At 47.3% G+C, this 24,410-nt stretch overlaps 10 protein-coding genes across 10 annotated transcripts; 4 read left to right on the top strand and 6 right to left on the bottom strand.

Moving 5' to 3' along the window:
• Positions 1–893: 893 nt before the first annotated feature.
• FPOAC1_006593 (uncharacterized protein) lies at positions 894–2,582 on the bottom strand (the record flags this gene model as incomplete). The annotated part of the gene is made up of 6 exons (XM_044851069.1): positions 894–960; positions 1,013–1,186; positions 1,252–1,363; positions 1,415–2,131; positions 2,177–2,241; positions 2,296–2,582. The coding sequence occupies 6 exons, from the start codon at positions 2,580–2,582 to the stop codon at positions 894–896; spliced, it is 1,422 nt and encodes a 473-aa protein (XP_044709781.1).
• A 1,063-nt stretch (positions 2,583–3,645) lies between these two features.
• FPOAC1_006592 (uncharacterized protein) lies at positions 3,646–6,073 on the bottom strand (the record flags this gene model as incomplete). The annotated part of the gene is made up of 3 exons (XM_044851068.1): positions 3,646–5,317; positions 5,371–5,981; positions 6,029–6,073. 3 exons carry the CDS (start codon positions 6,071–6,073, stop codon positions 3,646–3,648), a joined length of 2,328 nt encoding a protein of 775 aa, XP_044709780.1.
• Positions 6,074–8,971: 2,898 nt separating this feature from the next.
• On the top strand, positions 8,972–10,403 carry FPOAC1_006591 (uncharacterized protein; the record flags this gene model as incomplete). Its single annotated transcript, XM_044851067.1, has 2 exons — positions 8,972–9,586; positions 9,633–10,403. 2 exons carry the CDS (start codon positions 8,972–8,974, stop codon positions 10,401–10,403), a joined length of 1,386 nt encoding a protein of 461 aa, XP_044709779.1.
• Positions 10,404–11,158: 755 nt separating this feature from the next.
• FPOAC1_006590 (uncharacterized protein) lies at positions 11,159–12,211 on the top strand (the record flags this gene model as incomplete). Its single annotated transcript, XM_044851066.1, has 3 exons — positions 11,159–11,194; positions 11,252–11,483; positions 11,535–12,211. 3 exons carry the CDS (start codon positions 11,159–11,161, stop codon positions 12,209–12,211), a joined length of 945 nt encoding a protein of 314 aa, XP_044709778.1.
• Positions 12,212–12,869: 658 nt separating this feature from the next.
• FPOAC1_006589 (uncharacterized protein) lies at positions 12,870–13,505 on the bottom strand (the record flags this gene model as incomplete). Its single annotated transcript, XM_044851065.1, has 1 exon — positions 12,870–13,505. The coding sequence occupies one exon, from the start codon at positions 13,503–13,505 to the stop codon at positions 12,870–12,872; it is 636 nt and encodes a 211-aa protein (XP_044709777.1).
• Positions 13,506–16,083: 2,578 nt separating this feature from the next.
• FPOAC1_006588 (uncharacterized protein) lies at positions 16,084–17,678 on the top strand (the record flags this gene model as incomplete). The annotated part of the gene is made up of 5 exons (XM_044851064.1): positions 16,084–16,197; positions 16,255–16,392; positions 16,442–16,805; positions 16,853–17,463; positions 17,511–17,678. 5 exons carry the CDS (start codon positions 16,084–16,086, stop codon positions 17,676–17,678), a joined length of 1,395 nt encoding a protein of 464 aa, XP_044709776.1.
• A 54-nt stretch (positions 17,679–17,732) lies between these two features.
• On the bottom strand, positions 17,733–18,821 carry FPOAC1_006587 (uncharacterized protein; the record flags this gene model as incomplete). Its single annotated transcript, XM_044851063.1, has 1 exon — positions 17,733–18,821. The coding sequence occupies one exon, from the start codon at positions 18,819–18,821 to the stop codon at positions 17,733–17,735; it is 1,089 nt and encodes a 362-aa protein (XP_044709775.1).
• Positions 18,822–19,156: 335 nt separating this feature from the next.
• On the top strand, positions 19,157–20,997 carry FPOAC1_006586 (uncharacterized protein; the record flags this gene model as incomplete). Its single annotated transcript, XM_044851062.1, has 4 exons — positions 19,157–19,272; positions 19,643–19,703; positions 19,765–19,876; positions 19,964–20,997. 4 exons carry the CDS (start codon positions 19,157–19,159, stop codon positions 20,995–20,997), a joined length of 1,323 nt encoding a protein of 440 aa, XP_044709774.1.
• Positions 20,998–21,259: 262 nt separating this feature from the next.
• FPOAC1_006585 (uncharacterized protein) lies at positions 21,260–22,464 on the bottom strand (the record flags this gene model as incomplete). The annotated part of the gene is made up of 6 exons (XM_044851061.1): positions 21,260–21,477; positions 21,532–21,575; positions 21,631–21,896; positions 21,951–22,066; positions 22,136–22,271; positions 22,336–22,464. The coding sequence occupies 6 exons, from the start codon at positions 22,462–22,464 to the stop codon at positions 21,260–21,262; spliced, it is 909 nt and encodes a 302-aa protein (XP_044709773.1).
• A 1,289-nt stretch (positions 22,465–23,753) lies between these two features.
• CRP63 (60S ribosomal protein L32) lies at positions 23,754–24,373 on the bottom strand (the record flags this gene model as incomplete). Its single annotated transcript, XM_044851060.1, has 4 exons — positions 23,754–23,862; positions 23,917–24,038; positions 24,130–24,254; positions 24,334–24,373. The coding sequence occupies 4 exons, from the start codon at positions 24,371–24,373 to the stop codon at positions 23,754–23,756; spliced, it is 396 nt and encodes a 131-aa protein (XP_044709772.1).
• Positions 24,374–24,410: the final 37 nt, after the last annotated feature.

Genomic DNA, 24,410 nt, shown 5'->3' with positions numbered 1-24,410 from the left:
CAGTTTAAATCTAGATAGTTTGTTGCCAAACATGAAAGCCTTGCTAGTGAATTGAAATGAATTGAATGTATCTGCACAAGGCCAGATATGTTCTGTTCTAAAGTTTCATTTCCGCGGCTTACGCTTCCGAACCCATAGTAATATGTAGAAACCCGTTCTGTACGATATAGAATTAACAGACGAGGCAATATTTCCGTAGACACGCACGATGCGGCGGCTACATGCAGTGCTGCCGCGTGGCTGGCTAGATCCGCCATTATCTCGAGTTACCAGGGCTGAGACTCGAACTAACTCTAGAGTTCTACGGAAGTAACGGTGTCCCTGGTTGCCTGTTGACGTCACCAAGGATCTCAGCTAGTCAAGAGGGAGTGGTATTCAACAAAGCTACAAAGTAGACTATGCCGTTGACGACATCCAGTGTAGCTACTGACCAGGCTGGCGAGAACGAGGCGAGATTGTTTGTCGTCGATGCAGGTTACCATCTTTGGTTAGCCTCGGGCCTTGACTCTCTTGAATACGATCTGTTGACTACTTACGGCCCAAGCACTCGGCCGTGTTTGGCACGGCTGAACTGAAAATCGAGCTCTCCTCTGCAACTCCTCGGCTGCCCACACAGGCAGGTTCTACAGATGATAGCGAAGATCAACAGACCTGGTTTGTGCGTTGTCAATGAAAATAAAGGAGCAAATGCATTAGTCTTGTGATAATAGTCTCTGAGACCGTCTTTCAACATAAATAGATCGTTTATTGATATGAAAGAAACTCTGAACAACAGTAATCGAAGTCCACTACAACGTAGCGAAACGAGCCAACCATTAATGCGAGAGCCATAGCCAATAGTTTCACATGACAATGCTCAAGCCGAGTCCAATGAAGCGACCAATGCTGGATTATCAGGAGTATGGACAGGTCCCGAAGCCACTCTGGCACCCGTTTCCGCAGTATTCGCTCGTCTTACCACTAGAAACAATGTTAAAGCCAAGATAAAAAAAGGTCATCGGGCAGAACGTACCAGTTGCCGTATTTAGAGCAGCAGTTGCCATAACGAGATCCCTTGCAGGTCTGGTGGTACTTCTCGCCGCAGAGTCCGTTATCCGAGACAATAAGCTTACTGTCTGGCTTTATCTTGTTACACTCTCCGTATTTGGACTGACATCCGCCATCACAGTAGCCTGATGTCGAGCCACTAGAATGATATCCTGAGTTAGTGGTTTCCCTTTAGCAGATGCGTTTGTCATTTACAGGACGTACCAGAAGTTGTAGAATGAGCAGCAGTTTCCCCATTTGGATCCTGTGCACTTGAGGCCGTTCTTAGTGCCACAAGTACCATCTTTGGTAGTTGCGGGAGAAGTAGGGGGAGGATCTGCTCAGAGTGGAATTAGCTATCATGCTAATAACTGTCACGCTAACTTACCGTAACTGCCTCTTCCTTGGATTGACCTACCAGACTTTGTGCCTTTGGCATCAACATACCAATTCTTGCGGGCATCCCCAAGACACTCTCCGACAGGAACAGCACGGTATCCTCTAGTTTTGAGAGTCTTGATCATGAATTCAGTCAGGTTATAAGCTGTCTGCTCATGTGTATCATGACTCAACTCGATGTAACTATTGGACTGTGACTGAGCAGAGACACCGTCCGAGAAAGTATTCTTGCTGGTCTGAATCTTGCTCGGCGAGTCGTTCAAGTAATCCTTTGTATCAATGTTCCAGTTTACGACGTGGTAACCGAGCTTGGTCACGTAGTCTAGACAACCAGAAACTCGCGAGCAGGTTCCATAAGGGGGACGTAGGTACTTGGGGAAGAAGCCAAGGACGTTACGGAAGGCCATCTCATTGTAGATGATCTGCTGTTTACGGATCTCAGTAGATGAAGCTGAGAGATCCTCATGTGACCAACTGTGAGAGGCGAGCTGGTGGCCTTCAGAGTGCATGCGACGTAGGATCTTGGGCCAGGGCTTGGAAGGGTCATCGATCTGACCTTTTCCTAGATTGTTACCAGTGATGAAGAATGTTGCCTTGATGTTGTGCTTCTTGAGAACATCCAGGACTTGATTGGTATACTTGTAAGGACCATCGTCAAAAGTGAGTGCCACAATCCCAGGGGTAGTGCATGTGGTGATGTACTTGTCTGAAATCTAGTTAGAACTGAGGGCTGAACAGCTGATTTCTATACTTGCCGTATGGAGCTTTGCCAGAAGTCGATCTGGGTATATTTGCTGTAGTTTCTCCCTTTGGTTTCTTGCTGGTGGTTTGTCAGCAGAGGTATATGATCTGTCGTAACGATAAACATACCTGCCATCACAGTTGCCATTGCTATAAGCCATCTGACATTGTGGTGAAGTGCAGTAAGCAGATGTAGTACCACACTGACCAGATTCAGAGCAGCACTGTCCCTTGGGACAAGAGCCGGTACCTTTGCCGCAAGAAGCTCTCTTAGAGAGCCTTTCGGCCTGGTGTGAGGTATCGTCTTCATGACGGACGTGTATGTTGAACTCTGCGCCCCTACGTCTGGCTACGAGTCCATCCGCATTCACCATATTTGGCAGCGCAGCTAGGAGTAGGAAATTCAAAGACTTCATTGTGAAATCGTTTGGATATGATCCAATGAGGTGCTTGATATGAATATGTCTTTTGAGTAGTGAGTGGTGGGCAGTGATGATCAGTAGACGAGTAGGCTGGAAATACTAGATATATGTACGTGACGTGACGTGCTTGACAGAGACAGGTCCCAAAGTATGAGCTGACAACTTGGGCCTTGACACCATCAGATGTGTTCACATGGATCGCGCTATCACAATGAGCGGCTCATGACGAGGGGAGTGTCCAGCTCGATCTCGGACCGCCTTCTCGCCAGATAAACATGACTCAACTGCGATCCAACGTTGAAAACATGAACTAGTCCATTAGATCCTGTTTTCCAAGGACCGGGTTCAAGGAACAGATCCCCAACGAAACCTCGTGTGGGGTTACTCGATGTGATTGTGATGATAGAGGTGGTCAACTATCCAGATTTGGAACTCATAACACTGATCGACAACCACGAGGATCCCAGTTGAGCATCTAGACTGAGTAATTCCGGTCACTAGGACGTTGTAGCTTCACCGGGTTTGTCCAGACTTGGCACCCAAGACACCATCATTAACAACGATATGTGTGTGAGTTTACCAGAACTAGATAAGTTCTCACTAACGGGTTTTACGACACACACGGCCGTTCCTGGTTCGTAATCATCTTCCCGATCTGAGACATGACCAGTGTGTGTTTCGATCCGGTCTCCAAGTGCCACTCCCGATGTCTAGCGCCACAGATACAGACTTTAGACTACCTGAAATGTTAACGCCAGCTTTTTAGGCCAAAGTGTAGGGCGTGGGAATTGAACTTTGACGTGACGGTAATCACCTAAAGAGGCACTAAAAGTTGTAGAGTGAGAGATACAGATCGGCAAGGCGGCGTGAGGAAGGGAACGGAGTGTCTTGCTGGGTTGTAGAGCTACTGCAGGAGAACATGTGGTCGACATTAGGCAAGGTACGAACATGTAAGCTTCTTACAAGAATCATTTAGTTAATAAATAATAGGTTTAAGTTGCTTAGAGTTATTATTTCCCCTGGCGTGCTTTTTTATCACGTGCTATTCTCATTCTGACTACAAGTGCTGCGTAGTTGGAGGCACGTATACTACCGCTGGCTTCCTGACGGTTGCACTTATAGCCACCTCCTCTCTCTGGTCACTGCTAAAGGTTCCCGGTAACGAATTGGAACCACTGCCGGTATCCCCAATGTTCTGTTTCTCCTTTAACTGTTCCTCAGGAGTCTCAACGATGACCTTCCTTGTCTTGCCCCAGCCAAAACTATCCATATTGAACACTGCAAACACCATGACGGCAATGTTCAAAAACGGTCCCAGAACAACAAAGATGAACAAACCGAGGAGGTACTGGAACCTCTCCAGCATTGACTCTGGAAGCCAAATTGCCATGATAATATAGTAAATAAGAGGGACAATCATGATGCCTGCAAATGCCATGATAATCCACCATGGCTGGTGCATAAAAGCCACGATCATACAACCGATAGAGGCGATAACGAAAACGTTGAGTGACCAGGTAAGAACGTTCGAAAATGCTAGTATACGCTCCCACCATTGGCAATGCCTGGCCGTAAACAGTAGCAAGTCGTTGCTTGTAGCTCCGAGTGTCCAGCGGCGACGTTGAGAAAGAAAGACACTCCAAGAATGGGGTACATCAGTGTAAGCCCTCGCGCGCAAAGCTTGACGAGTCTGTGCTTCTGGAAAGGTGGTGAGAAGTTGACATATATGGTTTCGATCTTCAGACGCAGTGGCTCGAATGCGTTTGATCATGCCATCTAAAGGTCTGGGATAGTATCCAAATTGTTCAATGAGGACCTTGTCACCGCATGTCATGTCGCAAATCTTAAGCAACTGGCAACAACCAGGCAGACAGGAGACTTTCTTTGTTGCAATGGATTGGTGTAGCCGTCTCAGTCCCTGGGCAATTGTGTACTCGGCATTCTGGTAGATAGACCACAAGTTCCAATTGCCTCCGCTGAAGTCGACCGCGACGTAGCCGCAGACCCCAACTGTGTTGGGATACTTTGACTCTTTTAGGAGCTCTGAGATGCAGTTGTTTTGAAACACAGTATCTGCGTCCATACCGATCAGGTGATCGACTTGGTTGACTCTGACTTCTTGGGAGAGCCAGTCGGTCATTGAGAGCAGAAACCGGGACGAGAAAATTGTCGTCGGCTTAGTGTCTCGAATGTTGTACTTGTACAGGAATGAGCGGACAACGATGAGACTATCGCGTTTGCCCTGGTTCTGTTCCTTGATGATACAGTAGAACGGCACACCCCTGTAGTAACCCCATGAGATGTCGACATCCATGGCTTGACCGTCCCAAGCTCTATATGCACTGCGGATCTTCTCGGAGTGAATCTTCCCAACAAAGATATCTTCTTTAAGATACTGAGCTGTCGTCTTATCCATTCCGGGTCCACGGACACGACCATCACAGATGACCATGATGCCTCTCTTGTGGTTGTCTATGCCGACTTGCTCGACAAGAGAGTCAAGTGACTTGGTGCATTCTTCGAGAGTCTCATTGTAGCAAGGCATAATCATAATCAGGTTCTCAATGTGGTCTGGCTCAATAATCTTCTGGGTCACAATGAGATTCTTGAGACTGATGCAGATGATGGAGGCAATCATGATACAGTTGAGAACCAGTGGGAATGAGATGAAAGGGATGTAAACGTAGTAGTATCGAGGCCACCACCAAGATGCAAAGATGAACATGAAGCTATAAAATGTTAGAATCCTCTGCGCTGGATAGATTGGTATGAAGAAACTTACTTGGCAGAGATCAGGAAACCCGTCATGATCCACTTATGTCGGGTCACTTTCCTCTGGCCGTACTTTCTCAAGTACTCATCCAGGTTTTGGGACTCAGAGTCGATCTCAACCTTGGAAGTAGGATCTGTATCATTCTGTCTCAGGACAGAATTCCGGGGTGAAGTCTGAGTTGCATTGGCAGTGTATGCACAAGCTTTGAGGGAGATGTCTTCAACACTATACAATGAACCACTGTCTCGCCGCCGGGCAACTGGATCTGGGAGTCTCGGTCGTGGAACTATGAGGTTGCTCTGATGAGAAGAAGATCCTGACGGAGAAACACTGCCAGGTTTACTATGGGGGTAGAGTGATTTTAGGGAAGTGATGGGTGTTTGGGCAAATGAAGATTTGTATGAGGGGGATGCAGTAAACACTGAGGGACCCAAGCTCTCATCAGAGGATCGTGTATCCTCCATGCTAGTTCTCTGGAGGATCTCATCCAGCTGCATGTCATGGAAATGCCCATCAATATCCTTGAGAACAAACTTATTGTTTGCCCTTCTGGTGAAGAATGAAGGTGGAGGAGGAGTAGACTTCCTCCACTGAGAATCTTGGCCTCGCCAGACTTGTTTCTATGGCTTATCAGCGTGTGCTGGAAAATTGTAAGAGATTTACTTACACCCATTCTAACATTGTCAGTCTCTGTGATATGTGAGGCTACCATTGTGTGAGTATGGCAAACAATTGACAGTTTAAGGGACCGATGTTAAGGGTCTAAAGTTAACAAGAAAGAAGAGACGGGTATGAACGACAAGAGGAGTTATACAGAGTGAGTAATAAGCATAAAGACAAGCATCATCTGTTCGACCTACGAGTATGGATCTTGTAATGACACTCCATCCTCTTGCCGTCTGTTTTACACCGCCGGCTTCGGTGAATCTTGCTTGTTTTCTTGAGTTGTCATGGTCAAATTCAACACTATCACAAGCTAATCATCCACTGACGTCGACCATTTTGAACCATGAGACATAATATTCGCGCAAGATTCTCTCTGTAAGTGTCTGTTTGTTATGACTCCTATCACCAATGGCCAAATGAGGCGCTTCATCGCGCACGCTGAGACCATTGACGGAGGTCTGAGATGTATCGTGATGTTGATCGTAGCCGTTAGTTTCAACGCTTCGAAACACGCTCTACTTAGAACTAGTTTTGCCGATCACTCAAACGTTCCTTGATTACATCTTAGAGATACAAACGGTTTGACTCTCGTACCACCAACATGATGCTAGTCGGTAGTGGAGGGGGGCGTGGAGCGGCGTTATGCTCCGGTGCCAAGGCTTGGAACTCGACTGCTACTATAGAACCAATGGCCAAGATGTAGTATGTAGTTATCAAGTTGAGTTTCTCAACGTCCCGGCATTCAAGAATAACTTTTTCAACGGCTCCCGGGTACCAGGTTTGCGGGTTTCCTGGAATGCGGCAGGTCATCTAGTCAGGTCCTTCGGTGTAAGTTTTGAAACGTCGATATAGAACAAATTCTTTTGAATGCAACAGTAAACTGGAAAATCTTCTCATATATCCTGGCTCTCAATATGTTTGCACGCTAAGGTACCTCCTCTTTGACAGCTTGTTATAGAGCTAGATACGTTCACTAAAGGCTATCCGGAACCTCCGTCCCAGCACAACACCCACACGTCCTTCTTCGAGCCGCTATAGTATAGCTCCTAGGCCAGACAGGACACAACAAGTACAATACATATTCTAAAACCAGGCACAGTTGAGAAACTTGCATGATCGAGCTGAACTTTATTCTCTAGAGCTATCACGGCAAGCAACACGGCAAGCAACACGGCAAGCAAGAGGGTGTCGTGACCAAGACGGCAACGATTGCGGCACGTCTAGATCACCAAGCGCCTTTTTAATGCAGTAAGTGCTGTTACTATCGCTGTGATAGGTGTGATATTCTCTGTGATATCCTTTTAGTATGCATAATACTATCTCAGCTACGCGAGCGATGCCAACTCAAGCGTGAGTAGAGACTTTAGTATCGACACTTGTAAGCCAGACGCCATGTAATCAAGACCAGGTCTCATGTCCAATCGATCTACCACGATGAGGGATCCCGCGCCATATTAACAAGATAACGTGCTTAGAACAAGTGTCATTATGCTTAAGACTATACTTGAATGTAAGCTTGGTCTTGCATGGCAAACAGACTTCCCATGTTAGATACAATTAATTGAACGAAACAGCCCAATCAGCATGTTCTAACTAGTTTCTCTAATAGTTCTCTCAGCTAATTTAGTACGAAGAAACGACTTGATCACTCGGCGGATTCATGAGATCGCGTCTCGGGTGACTATTCCGACTTTCATCCCTAAACGCCGGATCAAGATAAGATCACCAGTTCAACAAGTTGCTAACTAACAAGTTTTTTATACTAAGTACAAAGGCTTCTGGATTACTAATACTAAGTAGTGGACGTGATTGCCGTTGTGGCCGTGGCACATTTTCGGAGTGTCCTGGGTGTAAGTATCCCGCCTTTAACGCACACCAAGAATAAACGTCCTCTCGACAGTGAGAGCTAAGTACAAAGAACAACGAACCCAAGACTCATGATAGAACATTCCATGTGCGTTTTTTCTTTTGCCGAGGTCAGAACATTCAATGTTATCCAATAAAAGCAATATGCATAAGCATAAACATGGCAAACCTAGCAGAGGCACAAGCCAAGCATGCATTAGTGGATGGCCCAATATTGCAGCTGCTGCGTAGAAAATGTTCCGGTTTCTATAGTTGAGCTTAAAGCCACTGATGTATAAGAAAGTTTTCCTATAGCTGTGCCTGTAACAAGAGCACCTTTTGCCCAGCGATTCAGGTGGTGAGGCGTCAGGGTTGCCAGATGTTTTGAACTCGTTGTTTGGCTTGCATTAGCTGCCGTTACGCATGTTACCCCTTGGAAATACGCCTTTCTACATCGAGAGGACCGATTGTAGTTTGCTTCCTCATCGGGAAGATACACTACCAGACTGGAATGCGGAGCAAGGGGCAATCGGTACTAAATCGAGCACAAGAAGCCCAGTTTGGAGGGGCACTAGTGGGTAGCAGAAAAAATGACCTCCTAAGTCTTAGGTTACAAAAATAAGTAGTCTAAGAGCTATAGTCTAAGAAGCATCAAGTGGCCCACTAATTTCGTCTCTTAGGCTTACAGCGGCCAATTTTTCTGATACCCTGAGGGGGCACTAAGTTAGTTAACGTTAACCTCAACTAGCTGTTTGGACCTTTTATAATCCAACTTAGCTTGAACTTTTGATCGACATCATGATGGATGAATGGGGGACAAAAAAGTTGAGTCTTCCATGATAGTCATGATCTCATTGTGCAAGCACGTCCGTCCAAAACGAAAAGCCTCGCTACGCCGATGAGAACTCAGTAGTCTTCAGTCATCAACTAAAATCTCTCGATGTTGTACCTAGTAACAGTAGTCACTCAGATCTAAGAACGTAGAGTTTGCAAACCTGCGTTGAAGAAAACATGCATATAATCAAATCAGTCTTCTCAAAATCTCAGTCTTTAGATTTCAATCCAAAGCCCTTCCATCGACCATTGTCTGTTGGCAAACATGACCCAAGTTATGCCACCAAAGCCTATCCTAGGCCCCCTTTCTCCAAGAGAGAAGAAGAGGCTCTCTTTACCACTCCTTGGCGACTCTTCACAATGGAGCCGTTTGGATAACAGCTTTGCCTTCTACCCTGATAGTCCTCCTCTCAGCTCGTCGTCTTCAGATTGTGGCACTGCCATCGATCAGACGGTGTGTCATTTTACACAAGTGACTCAGCAAGACGAGCCTGTCATTGCAGTCATTGGTGTTGGATACGTTGGTAAACATCTCGTCAGCTCATTCTCGTCGAGATATCAAGTCATCGGCTTTGATGTGTCTACCGCAAGGGTGCAAAATCTCAAAGTCGAGTACCAAGACAACAAGAATGTGCAATTTTCTCAAGACTCGCAGGATCTTCGCAGGGCAACACACTTCTTGATCTCAGTCCCGACCCTCCTGCGGCCTGATAAGACTATCGACTCTTCTTATCTACGCGAGGCATTGAAGACTGTAGGAGAGGTTGCCCGTTCCGGGTCCACTATTGTTATTGAGAGCTCTGTAGCTGTTGGCATGACTCGTCAACTTCTTGGTCCTCTTGCTGAGAGCCGCAGTTTCTTCGCGGGGATGTCCCCTGAGGTACGTAACCCATACATTCTGAATATTCCGATACTAATGTTCATAGCGAGTTGACCCTGGACGCGTTGAGCCTCCTGTTAAGTCCATTCCAAAGATCATCTCTGGCTTGGACGATATCATCCCCGGCTCCCTCGATGCCATCACCCGAGTCTATTCTACTACATTTGATACTATTGTACCTGTGTCGAAGCCAGAAGTGGCCGAGATGATGAAGCTCTATGAGAACTGCCAAAGAATGGTTTGCATCGCTTATGCCAATGAAATGGCAGACGCATGTCTCCCACACGACATCGATCCCTACGAAGTCTGCAAGGCTGCTTCGACAAAGCCATTTGGATACATGCCATATGATCCGAGTGTTGGTGTAGGCGGACACTGTATCCCAGTCAATCCGTTCTATCTTCTTTCTAACAGTCACTTCCCTCTATTGGAGAGTGCTACAGTGGCAATGCTGTCTCGGCCTTCCCGACTAGCTCAGAGGATACTAAAAACTCTACGTCAGAGAGCCGTAAGTCGAACACCTCGTGTGCTGGTTGTGGGCATTGGCTTCAAGGCTGGTCAGTCGCAGATAGATAATTCTCCAGGCGCTGAATTAGTCAGAAGCTTGGCTATCTCACATGAGGTTGATGTCTGCTGGGCGGATGCTCTTGTTAAGCAAGAGGCGTTCCCACAGGTGCATCGGCTGCCCAACAATGACTGGCGGAGAGATGTTTTGGAAACATTCGATGTTATTTTTGTTGCCTCGCGACAGCCGGGTCTGGATTTCGACCTTCTTGATGATCTTAAGGGTGTTGAGGTCGAAAGATGGTGCCAATGAGAAACGGTTGGTGGGTAGTATAATGGCAGCCTGTGGTTCTGTAGATGGAAGCAACGGTGTTATCATGCAGTAATTCTGATAAGCAAACACGTCAATTCTTAATGATGCAAATGTCATTTCATATCGTAAACTTCTTCAAGAATGTGACTTGTCATGAGATCGGCGCTCTGGGTAGGAGCCAACAGATAGCTCTGTAGGAAATAATCAGCTGGAGCCGGATACGGGCGAGTATGAAAATTGACTGACATCCGTGCAGATTATCCTTATGTCAGTGGCAATTAGATTCATGCTGTAGTCATTCCTTCCCTGATGCCGGTTTCCGGGTTCGTGATAACTCACCAATGACTGACATCAATTTATATGCAGCATCCTGGTATAAAGTGATCACCTACTTGTTCTACCTCACCTTGGCCCTGCATCATACTACCATCCTACCCAACCAACTGCCATTCATTACAGCGGAGAGTCGTTGGGCTGTGTCTTTGTGCAACCTGAGCCCTGCATCGATACCTGGAACACGATAATTATTCTATATCTATATCCTTTGTTCAGGTTCCTGTTTCACGACCTCCCATCGTTGACCATCAACCGTGTTCAGAATGCCATCCCAATACATCAACGCTGTCTACTACCCATCCTGGCGCTGCTACAAAGAGCGGCCTCCATCATGTCTTGACATCTCGTCCATCACGCATATTTTCTACGCCTTTGTCGGGCAAGTTTCCTCGCTCAATCAATCGTCCTGAACTAACATTATGTGCTACAGTGTCAATGAGAACGGCACACTACGGGTGAGAAACGCCCAAACATACAAACACAAATATCGTCTGCTAACTTGTAGCCTCCAGGCCATTGACGATTGGGCTGACAATGAGAAAATGGTTGATGGCGAAAAAGGCTGCCTTGCAGCAATCTCGAAGCTGAAAAGCCAACATCCGCACATCAAGACACTTGTTTCGATCGGTGGTGGCTCTAGCAGCAAAGAGTTCCCTGCTCTCGCGGCAAACAAAACAGCCAGACAAACTTTTGCGCGTCGGATCAGTGAATTCTGCGTGACCCATCAATTTGACGGTGTTGATAGTTAGTAGACATCGCTATCACATTGCAGCCCAGGTAGCTGACTTCTGGTAGTTGATTGGGAACACCCTCAGACCCCCGAAGCAGGAAGGAACTATGTTCTTTTTCTTCAAGATATTCGCAACGTCATGCCACACTCTCAATTTCTACTAACGAGCGCTCTGCCCACGGGCGAATACTGTCTGAAGCATCTCAACCTGCCAGTCGTGGCTCACTTGCTCGACTTTCTCAACCTCATGGGCTACGATTTCACAGGAGGATGGACTGATGTATGTGGACATCATGCACAACTTTTGCCTCCGAGTCGGAATCTCAACGAAGTATATCCGACACTCCGTAAGTCGTGTCAACGCGGCGTTGATTTCCTGATTGCGAACGGCTTTCCTCGTCACAAAATCGTCCTTGGGATCCCAGTATACGCCAGATACTTTGGCGAGGCGCGAGGACCAGGCCATCCTTTCAAGGGTTCAGGTGAGATTGATTATTGTGATTTGCCGGATGAGTGGGTAGCAGATGCCAAGGTCGATCAAAGTGTTGCAGCGGCATCTTTTGTCGACAACAAGGGGGATAAAGGGTTTGTGTCGTTTGATGTTCCCAGCACTGTTTCCATCAAGGCACGGTATGCCAAAGCTTTGGGCTTGGGCGGTTTGTTCTACTGGACGGGCGCTGGCGATCGAAAAGGCCGTGAGAGTCTGGTCACCGCAGGATGGACAACACTCAATTCCGAGTAAATTAGTTCGTTCCTAGAGAGAAGTATCAAGTCTACATTGTTTCAGACCTATAATATATATATATTATGTTCAGCTTCGAATACATATTTGGTGCTTACATACCACTAACACAAATGGTGGTGGACTTGGAGTATTATTGTTGCTTCCTAGGATGGGGTCCAAAAGTGGTCTTTTCGGGTCTTTGTGTTAAAGGAAGGATAAGTGGGTTGCAAAGCAGGTATGTCTCACAGTACTTTTGTATTTGTGTGAGATTAAGGTTGCTCCAAGAGCCCTATTTTTCGTGACGAAGCTGCATCTATCGATTTCGCATTAGACTTCGAGGGATACCCATATCAAGTTGCTTCCTAGGATACATTGCAGCAATTAACAATCACATATCACACTAGAGGTGGACAATAAGCCTCCACCAATCCTTTTAATACATATTCTTCAAGATTGAGTTCGGTCAAACACTTGATGTTTTATTGATCTATTATTTACTTGTCCTGAATAGTCAACTACATTTACCGAAAATCCAGGTGGAAAGTCAAGGGGATCCTTTGATCACCGCCCATCGTAGAGCCTCACCTTGGAATAAACGAACTTTAGCTCGTTTTGTCGTACATAATATTTGCTTGTCATGTGGCTGCCATGTACATGCGGACTTTGGGGGATATACTTACCTTTCCTCGGAGACATCCGAATAGGCACTAGGCTTCATGGCTCTAGCACACAGCGCATCCGGCGAGTCGTTGTCATTGGCATATCGTCTCTGTGAAGCCAGGCGATCGTTGAGAATTTTCTCATCCGACTGTTGTCCGTGCAGCTGCATGATGTTAGCGAATCCATCATTGAGGTCAACCATAGCAACATCCAAATCAACAGCGCTGGTAGGCTTGGGAGCTGTTTGGGGTGATGGCCCTTTTTCGGCCGTCTCCTCATCATCCAACAGATCCAGATTGAGGAAATTGTCCAGATCCATTGCATCGTCGTCCGGTTGACCAGCTCGCTGGTCAACTGCGGTTCTCGGATACATGTTAGGGGGGAGCTGCACATTAATGCAGTCTAGGACGATGCTGTTCTTTCGAGGTGCTGGGGGCACAGAAGAAGAGGCCAGTTCGTCCTCATCCTCATCCTCATCATCATCATCGACAGCCAGGTCGATTGTCTTAGGCATGCGTCTCTTGTGTCGAGGGACAACTCGAGTCGCCTCATCTCCATAGACGAAGTCATCATGATGATACGGTTTCCCAAAGTTTGATCGAGTCGATCGGCGACGGACCTTCTGGTTGTCGTTCTCTGTAGGAGGTGCCATTTTGACGATATTTTTGGCGCTGTACTTACTTGCTCTGGGTGAGTTGGAAGTGATGAAGAAGGAAGAGGAAGGTATGACTTCCAACCGGTCCAATTTATATTCGTGGCTCTGTCTTTCACCAAGAAAGTTAATTGTTTTGTCCTGTTGTTCGTTGGTGTGTTGTTTTTGGTTTTAGGATTCTGTTCATATGCTCAAGGCTATATGCCGTTGTTCGACACAGGTTTTTCCTAGCTTGACGAATGGCACTATCCAGACAGGCTCGGTGGTTGGTCGCAAACATAAGAGTGCGAGTGTCAAACAAAGTTTGAGATATCGAAGAACTTGGCTGAACACCATGAACAAGTCAGCGAGTCAGACATGCCTTGGGTAGATACCAACCTTTCTAGTGTTCCTAAAGAGATAATGGTGCACAAGACAAATAATTATCATCTATCTAGAACACCGTAAGATAGAACCCCTAAAACCTAGGTAGCAGGAAATATGACCTCTAAACATCAGTTTCTCGTAAAGATTATAGATTGGTCTAGAAACATATTGGTCGAAAACTCGGTATCACATCGTCTTTTTGAGTGAACCCGTAATGGAGGTTGTTAAGACCGGTGCCGGTATCTTTGTGTGGCGTTCCTCGTTGGATAACGAAACATGATTGTTCCGTGCTTCTGTGGCCATGTTCTCTTTTCTCTTCTGGTTGTATTCTCTGGTCTTTACCGCTTCTTTTGCGTTATGCTTTTGAAGTTGATGTGGTGTTTTTCTTCGCTTCATATTTTTCCCCCTCTGGCAGCCGCTTGTCGCTGTTGTCGTGCAATATCTTGTCTGCTTTTCGTTTCAGGGCTGCGCGTTCCTGCTTGTCTTGTTCCGTGGATCTCTCTGTCAGACAATTGCGATATCTTTTTGCGTTGTTCCTCTGTCTGAGTCACTCATGTTCCAGCCGCTCACCCTCATGTCCATGCAGACGGGTTTGCTCTTTCTCTTTGTGCTTGATGAGGTCTTCCGCCTTTTCTCATCTGAACGTTTCGCATTACGTATGTGACGTGGACATTGTTCTGGCTACTGTGATGTTTCCGAAGCTTAATTTCCTTTTTTTGTCCGTTTGCTGTGCTGTTCTGTTGGCGAGATGCTGCTTCACTTTGGCATACAGTTCCTTCTTTTCCTCCTTTGAGACTGGGGTAGGTTTCCCTTTGCAGTTGGTTTATCATGATTAGCTATCGTTAGCGTTATTTGAGTATTGTGATAGTGTCTCCCTTATAGTTAGTTACCCGAGTCTATCTGGAAGATCACGAGATGGAACCCCAAGAAGGCCGCGTAAAAACCGGCGCTGTTACGGTGGTTGATAAAAATACTGGATCAGCCTTGGTGAGTATATAGGTCGAGAGAACACTAATATTTTCGTCTGGTGTTATCCAGTCCCTGTTTTTTTGGTGACCCACTGAACCACCCGCATTTCGATTTCATGAGTGTGGCAGCATCATCAACTGTTGACGCGTAGATATGCCAAGGTACTGGAGGCTGTGAAGAAGATCATGATGGCTTCTCGCTGTGAAACGTTTCACTTGAACAAAATGAGACAAGATTGGCGCATTGGAAGACTTGATTTCCAGCCATCCATCCATCTTCAATCTTTACAATCAAGCTTAGCTCTTTGTCCTCCAATCATGGGTCTTGTTAGACAGATGTGGCGTCGATCGCACAGCCATCAGTTTACGTCATTCCAGACACGCCACTCATGCAGTATGTCACTGCTACCAGTCACAGAGGCTAGAGGCCTCACTCAGACTGCCATGGTCCCTGCCAAGTTTATGATTGACGCCAAAGATCTGGTATAAAGCTGATCGCCAACCCCTCCGACACCTTAATTTTATCACAAACAAGCTTCTTTCAACTACACCTCCTTCACCATCCAACCCTAAAAAGGTAATTACCAAATCTATCTACCAAGAGGCAACTCGGAAGATGCATGTAAGCTAACAGCACACTCAGATCTCTTCACCTACACCCTACCCAAATCAATAAACAAACAACACAAACACCATGGGTCTTTTCTGGTCAAAGGGAGTCGGTGGCCGCCACTTCGGTACCAGCGTCCATGTCGACAAGAATGGCGTCCGACGGGGTCCTTGGCGATTCTCTCTCGGAAAGTTTAGCTGCTTCCGTCACTAGACAACTGACAGCTTGGCATTCACAACATATGCTCACAAAATGAGAAGGGCATACGCCTTCAAGGCAATGACACGATGATACGACAAGAATGGTTTGGCGGAGTTTGGTATTCAGAGAGAACAAAGACTATCGATTAATGCTTTCTATTAATTCAACTTGATTTGCTTTTACATGTTTGCTTGTAAACAACGATGACGTGATGATGTTATCTTGGTGTTTAGCCTTAAATGTTTTAGTTAGTAGTGCAGGGTAGGCTTAGTAGAAGTGGATCCACATCCTTCTACAATTGGCAGGCACGCGTTCACGCAAGCAGACATGACAAAGTCAATGTTAGAATGATTTGAATTCTTGCAGTTCTTGCCAACTGAATCTTACCTGCCATGATGAAACTTTCATGATAAGCCCAATTCATTAAAGCTTAATGGCGCTGCTTAGCTTCACACTGAGCGAAGAGGGTGTCGCATCCTTTCGTGACGCCCTCATTTGCTTGAACAAGTTCAGTGACGACGTTTCACTCGAAGCACGCAAGGATTCGGTATGATCACCATTTGAGAATCCTCACTTGAGTCTCCAACTTACACACTCCTCCCAGTTTGTCTTGACCACTCTAAACACTTCAAAGTCGGCCTACGCGAGTGTCAAATTTGCTACAACCAAGTTCTTCTCACGCTATCATTTCCAGGGAAGTCGTCAATTCCGTGACCGTTTTCACTGTACTCTATACATTCGCGTGAGTCTCTTCACCCTCTGTCCATCTTGCATTAATTAATGATTTATAGGCCCTGGTCTCTCTATTTCGTAGCCGCACAGCAGCCGACTCGCAAAGAGATACCGAGAAACAAACCATCATTGATAGATGCGATATCGCTATCGAAGATGGAGAAGGAATCCAAAGCCGATTTATTGCACGCCTTATTTTCCGCAATGGGTTGACATCTACGCATCGTCTCCCTTTTGAAGTTGCTGTTCCCGTTCATGCCAAATTCAATAAACAGGATGCTCCTCACCATTGGACGATTTCTTCACGTACACTACGGCAGCTGATGGATCACTTTGGCCCCGGTATCGAGTTCCTGGACATCAACACCGACGGCGACCACGTCAATTTTACTTGTTTCAGCGAAAAGACAGTGAGCGAGGATGGTGTGTACCCTTAGCCAGTCGAATGCTGATGTACTGACACTCTCTAGCGGTCCTCAAAAAGCCACTACAGACATCAATCGCCGTCGAGGCGGAAGAGTTTGATGATATCGATGTCGAAGACAAGCTCCACATTGTGATTTCTGTCAAAGACTTCCGTGCCATTATCCAGCACGCCGGGATTACAGGAAACGAAGTCTCGGCTCGCTACTCAGTTCCTACGCAGCCCATCCAGCTCTCATATACTGGCGATGCCATATCATGCGAGTTTCTTGTTATGACAGTTGGCGAGCGTGGAACCAACACTGGGCAAAGGACCAAGAAAGGCCGCAAGAACGCACCCCAAAGCACTGGGCCACGACTCGAAGCCACTACAAGTAGACCCAGCATCCCGCCGCCCGAACCGCAACAGTCTCAACCACCAGCCCCCCCTCCATCCCTGCCTCAGCATAACCCGACACCACAAATGAGCGCTGCTAGAGCCAGTGCTTCGCGGGTAGGAGTTTTTGACCTTCGTCCGTCTCAAAGACCAGCGCCACCCGCTACTAACCAATCAGAGAGTTTGTTCGTGGAGGATGAGGGTTGGGAGCCTATCAATTACGATGAGGAAGAGCTCATGGAAGACAATTCCAAGCTAGGATGGGATCATAGCATCAACCCTGTAAGTCTGTGTGTTTCTCCTGCTTAACCACATACTAACTTGAACAGAATGCCTCTGCAATGGACATGAGTCGCTTTTCTGAGAACCCTGTACCTGCTGGTCCTGGGGCTGAAGCCGAGCAGCCACATCCACAGCCTACAGATGCTGAATCAACATATCTCGAACCGACTCAGCAACTAGCAGATGTCGAGAATCTAGCTCTTTTCCCAGACTGATCGTGCGAGATAGGAATTTAGGAGGTGGAAGGCGTCAATTTGAAGTGAACAGGCTCACTCTGCTGTGATGAATACCCAGCTGGTGGCACAACCAGCTCCAACCTCTTCTATCTTAGAGCCAGGGGGTATAAATTTGGACGAAGCAATGACATTCCATCGACCTTTGACGTCGTTGTTCTCAACTTGAGGTCCACAATTGCCGTGTTCACCCCAACCCCATGATAGAACATCGCCTGCAGTAGAAAGAGCAACGACATGTTCGCTACCAATTGCGATTTTGTTCACCTCTGGAAGACCCGGGGGAGGTAGTTGCCCGTGATCGTCTCGTCCCCAAGCCTGCAGAGAACCATCCTTTGCCAGGATGAAGACATTTCCCCAGCTAGCTCCTACGTCTTTCCACTCGGGACAGGTCTCGGGTGCATCTGATTGAATTTTCCATTTGTCTGAACCCAGAACCTTGAGGTTTCCACTTTGTGGGTCGCCAAATAGACATGTGAATTCTCTACCACAAACAGCCCGTGTAACCTTAAAGTCGAGACCTTCGATCTTTCGGGGAGCATGAAGAACTTGGCCCGGCTCACCAGCTTGAGATTTCCTTGCGTTACCCCAGCCATAGGCGTCTCCATTGTCAAGAACTGCGACGACATGTCCCATGCAAGCAGCCAAGTCGACAACTTCTGTGCCTGGAGGAGGAAATTCTCGAATTCGTGTTGATGATGGCGTCCGGACAATGAGTTCGCCCAGACCTAGCTCGCCTTTTAAACCAGCGCCGAAACTAAAGACCTGCGATTTCTTGCCCTCTGAATCCTTAGCCACAATAATTGAAGCTTCCCAAGTCGCTGTAATCAAGGCAACCTCGCCGGTTGAAGGCTCTCCATTTTTGGTAAGCTGAAGTTCTCGGAAAACGGCAACATCGGGACCAGACGTCAGTCCGCAAGCTCCAGGTGTAGAATCGCCACTCCAGTATAGTTGACCAGTTTTCGTAAGCAGTAGAGTATGATTACCACCAGCTGTAACTTGAACAATTGAGGAGGCTGGCGGACCAGGATGGAAAAGGACCTGCTTTGGCACGGAAACGTCCTCTTTGTGGCCAATGCCCAGTTGACCGGAGCCGTTCGAACCCAAAGCAAACACGACCTCCATCTTTTCTGAGAAGCGAAATTATGAACAAGAAGTCCGTGTAAGCTAAAGCTTCTCTCTTCTTGAGTCTCGAGGTTCTGTGTGCTTCTGCTTGCAGTGGATAGCTTCATAGACCCACCAATCGCTATATCGCGGTGTCTGTTAGCTTACGTAAGTCGTCTCAAATCTCCACCATAAAGAAGACCGCGAACTTTTTTTTCTTCTCTTTCTTTTCTCTACTCTCAACCACACACTCTTTTGAGCTTTTCGCACAAAGCTCCAATCGAAAGACGTTCGCTTGTGAGAGAGAGGATGTGATTCTTGTTTTCTGTTCTTGCTATCTTCGCGCAGCAGATAATATGGCTTCACACACTCGAACCGTCCCTGATGGGATGGAGAATTTTGTCGTCGGACTGATTGGCATGGGCGACATGGGCAAGATGTACGCCGAAAGGCTGTCTGCCGCTGGCTGGAGGTAAGTCTAGGATCCTTTTGCGATTCGTGCTTCCAGCCCCAGCATCTTTTCTTCAATGGTAAGCAACATCTTCCTCAAAATTCATACCCCTCCCCCTCTTTCATGATGACTAGAGCGCATTTGGCTCGAGCATTGTGCAGAGACGCCCGGTGTCCGTTATGGCCATCGGATCCGGATCTGTGCTCTCACTGATGTAAACGCTTGCTACCTTAACATACAACTGTCTGAATTTTTCCCTCTACCACAATTTTGTTAGCCTCATGTCTCGACACAAAAGCTAACACATACAAGAACAGATATTATACCTTATCCTACTCGTGATTGCAAGCCCCGTACCGCATGCCGAGTGGCTAACGGCGGACTACTATAGAATCTTGGCCTGCGACCGAGAAGAGAACCAGGAGAGCCTTCAGAAAGAATATGCTGGAAATGTATGGCTTACTGATTCCTGTCTATCTCTGCCTCGCGCAAGTCGCTGAAGCTTTACAATAGAAAAATATAGAAATTTGTCGAAATGGCCATTTCGTATCCCGCGCAAGCGACTACATCATCTACAGCGTTGAAGCCGCCGTCATTGATCGTGTAATTGCTCAGTATGGACCATGTATGCACCCTCTTGTCCCGTGTAATGTGACTTGTAGCCTGAAAGGCCTGAGACTGAACACCAGAAACTAATTGTGTCATGGTTCAGCTACCAAACTTGGTGCCATCGTTGGAGGCCAAACCTCATGCAAGTCCCCTGAGATCGCCGCTTTCGAGACTCATCTTCCGTCCGATGTCGACATTATCTCCTGCCACTCGCTCCACGGCCCCAACGTCGACCCTTACAACCAACCCCTTGTTCTCATTCAGCACCGCGCTCCAGACTCGGCCCTCCGCAAGGTCGAGGCTGTCTTGAGCTGCCTCAAGTCCAAGTTCGTCCATCTCACGGCCCGTGAGCATGACCGCATCACTGCAGACACCCAGGCCGTCACCCATGCCGCTTTCCTGTCTATGGGCAAGGCGTGGCATGCTAATAAACAGTTCCCCTGGGAGCTGAGTCGCTACGTTGGTGGTATCGAGAACGTCAAGGTCAATCTGATGCTACGCATCTACAGCCAGAAGTGGCATGTGTACGCAGGTCTTGCCATCCTGAACCCTGAGGCTAGAGAGCAGATCTCGCAGTATGCACGAAGTGTTACAGACCTGTACAAGCTCATGCTTGAAGGCAACCGCGAGGGTTTCAGGGAGCGAGTCTACCGTGCACGCGACAAGGTGTTTGGCCCGTCAACATCTTGGGAGACACGTCCTCTGCTTGAGCCATCGATCCTCTCGTCCTTTTCTCTTGGTACACCAACCGACGAGCCCCGGCCCAACAACCACCTTTCAATCCTCGCCATGGTCGACTGTTGGGCTGCACTCAACATCGTGCCATATGATCACATGCTCTGCAGCACCCCTCTATTCCGTTTGCGTCTTGGTGTAACTGAGTATCTATTCCGAAACGGGGATGTGCTGGATGCTGCGATTGAGACTGCAATTGATGACAAGACATATCGTAGTGACGATCTGGAGTTTACCTTTGCAGCCCGGGCTTGGGCTGAATGTGTCAATCTGGGTCACTTTGAGACATGGGAGAAGCGGTTTGTGAGCACCCAGGAATTCTTCCAACCCCGATTTGAGGAGGCTAAAGTGGTGGGCAATCAAATGATGAAGAAGATTCTGGAGAACTCTAAGGATAATTAGAATTGCTAAGCAAACAATACACGTAGTGTATCAGAAGCTTCTTGCTCAAGTGATTTTCTGTCAAACTAAATATGTACGTGTCTCCAAGACTCTAGACAACGACCTGACCAATGCATAACCAACCGATTTGACAACTTCAACACTCCTCTCCACAAATGGGGTATCTCAAACAAAGCCACTCTTAATTTCCAGGCACCAATTCCAACACAAAGTTATACTTGAGTCACTACGTCGGGGAGACCAACTTCAATACTCTCCTCTGTCACGGCCACGCCGTTGTCTGCCAAGTTGTATCCAACACTCCCCCCCCGCGAGTCAATGGTTTTTGAGCGTCTGCGAAGACAAGGATCTCTCGCTTCAATATTCCCTTGATTCGGAAGAAGTCTCCAGGGATAACCTTCGTCGGGTGGAAAGTGGGAAGTGTTGAATATGAGTTGATCTGCCAACCGACGTCTTGTAGATTGTGAAGGAGTGGTAGGACTGCATCATAACAATCAATAAGAGAAGTCTGTAAAGTTCAACAATACAACCTACCGGGGAATACGTGTGGCTCGTAGCCCTTGCCGTTGCGATTGCTCCTGTGCTTGATCTCGATAAGCTTCAGTTACGTACCCGTTCCCAAATGAGGCTAACCATGGCCAGGGATTTTCCAGCAAGTCGGGGGTATTTGAAGATGCGAGTGCTTGATCGCGATATTGGGTAGTGCTGGTCGGGGCTGGTTCCTTTTCATGTGGATACTGACCAGTGGCTGCAACTTTCTTCACAATGGGCAACCTTCGTGGTTTGGGTGCAAACACCGTCTTTCTAAGCACGTTCCTTAGATCTGGATTTTTGTGATGACGGCCTAGCATACGGGCGATTTGTTCTTCGAGCAATTCCATCATTTGGCGGTTGTGTGCCTGTGGTTTGGCGAGTCAGCTCAACTGCCAATAGGGCGACATACAAGTGCTTACTTTAGTACGGTGCTCGTTGATATGATTGATGACATCTTTATCGATGACTGGTCTCCCTCCCAATGCCTCAAATCCAAAACCTGCAGCGGCAGTTGGGGGGATTTCTCCGTCGGCAACTGCATCAAGGCTCAAGAATGACCGGTCGATGCACACGGGACGACATCTTGGACAAACTCTGTACTGACAACTCTTATTCTCGCCGTATGCCCATTCTCCAGTATTGTCACCCATAAAGGTATCTAAGCCATGGAGCGGAGGCGTGTTGTCAAGTAGAGCCAAACTTCTTCTCCTAAATTCCTCCTCCGCGATGACGTCCTTCAACTGTGGCATAGAATAAGCTTGTGGCCAGTCTGCGAGAGTGGCCAAATCACGAAAAGAAGCATACCTGCGCACGTTGTCTCAAGATAGTCGCAATCTGGTCTGGTCGGTAACAGGCCATCTGCTCAGGAGTGAGCTCATCGAGGAAGCTAAGTTTGTCCTTTCGAGCTTCTGGGCTGCCTTTTCGTATACTCATACTTTTTCGAAAGGTATAGTCCAAAAAGTCCATACATGACTGTTCTCGAATTAGCCTCGGAATCAGTGTCGAGCTATGCTGTCTTACTAGCTTCTCTTGGATTATCTTGTCGCAATCCTGGGTGCACTGATACAGCCAACCGAACTGACCGGGTTCCTGGCATGAGAAACACTTTGCATCTAGGTCATAAACCCGTGCCATGGTGAGATGTGTGCATTGTGGCTTGAAGACTGTTGTCCGCGATCGCACAAGTCGGGGTGGAAACGCCATCACAAAGTTGAAGGCTTGAATCGTGAAAGAATATACCCACGAGCGAAACGATCAGCAAAGGGCAGAACGATTTTGAGTGATGGCAAGTCATGAGCCGCGGTCAGAAATTGATCGTAAAGGATGTAATGTATTAAGTTAGGTACTTCATGATGAAGGGCAAGCCATTAGGTACCAAGTAACGCAGTGCAAGAAAGCCGGTGTCAAAGAAGTCGGACATTCTGTCACGGCCAGTTGCAAGTGTACGCAGGTGCAAGGCAGGTGGCATTGGCAATGGTAGCTGCCTAGGTACCTATCTACATCGTAGCTGATAGCATCGAGTAAACAAATAAAGTCCCCTTCTCTGAATCACATAATGTGATGTCCCTGTTCTTCGGTTAGCTTTGATAGAAGCAGCCATTGAGTTGAGCATCTCTGTGTATTAGAGCTATTAAACTCAGGTTGCCGTCTTTGATACAAACATCTTGACAAGTACTGATATCAAACAGCAGACTCGCATTAGTAAAGCAAACATTCATTATTCCCGGAGCAATCGAGCAAGTAAATCCCACTGATCAGTTCTTTGCAAAATATGATCTCAATGCATTAGTTTACCACCGAATGCCAAGTGACAAATGTACCAATACGAACACGGATTCACGCAGCCCAGCGAGGCATTGAGACAGTAACTAGTATTTAAAACTCGTCCCGACATTATCCATACGTCAAGTTGCAGTCAGCGTTCAGATGTGGCCCTCAAAGGGGTTTTGTTTATTTTTCATGGCCTCGTACATAATACACAAGGCTTTTCACTTAACCCCTCCTTAGCGCCCTCATCGGTCTGGAGTAGAGACGATGCATTTCTCATGCTCCTCTAAACTCCGAGAGATTTGCTGTTTAAGCGGTTGATGCCAGTGTCCTTGTCGTTCAACGGCGCGTTTTTATTCTCTAGCATGCATGATTTATGTGCCAGAACCGCAAGTAACGCAATCCCCCTTCCGATGCATAACCGTAAAGCAGCCCAAAAACCGATCCATTTCCTTTTAAACCTCGGTGGTAACCTTGGCCTTGGGGTTGGTGACCTTGACTCCCAGTTGCTTGGCACGAGCGATGATCTCAACTCGCTTTCGGGAAGAGACGTTGTGGGCGATCCTGGAGTGTCTTGTTAGCAGAAATTCGTCGTCTAGATCAACATGGAAGGCGTACTCGGCAGCATGAGTTCTGTGGTGCATTAAAAGGAGTTCGACGTCTGCTTTGTTGTTCACGAGGAAAGCCTTGAAGCCAGAGGGGGCCATGTAACGGGTCTTCTGGTTGGATCCGTAACCGATCTGAGATAACGTGTCAGCACAAAGTTCCCAGCTATCCTGCCCCCTTGGAGAGTTGGTGATTCCAGTCGGGCCTCGCAAAGTCTCAACGTACAGAGGGCATGGCAATGGTGCCACGGAATCGACGGCGGACTCGGCTGTCAATACCCTTGGGCTTACGCCATGAGGCTCCTACTCGCATGAAGCGATCTGACTGATGCCTCTCGAAGCGCTTGGTGCCTATGCACAACAGTCAATATCAAAATTCCCATTTTCCATAATATAAATCGGCTCTCAATTTCAGATTCGGCAGACATACGCTTCTTGACGATAGGGACGTGCTTCTTGGCGGAAACCATCTTGAATCAACGATGTCAGTATTCCTGGTCGATTGTT

This window comes from Fusarium poae, chromosome 2, assembly GCF_019609905.1.
Source record: "Fusarium poae strain DAOMC 252244 chromosome 2, whole genome shotgun sequence".
Classification (NCBI taxonomy): Eukaryota; Fungi; Ascomycota; class Sordariomycetes; order Hypocreales; family Nectriaceae; genus Fusarium; species Fusarium poae.
This window is presented reverse-complemented; position numbering and strand designations above follow the sequence as displayed.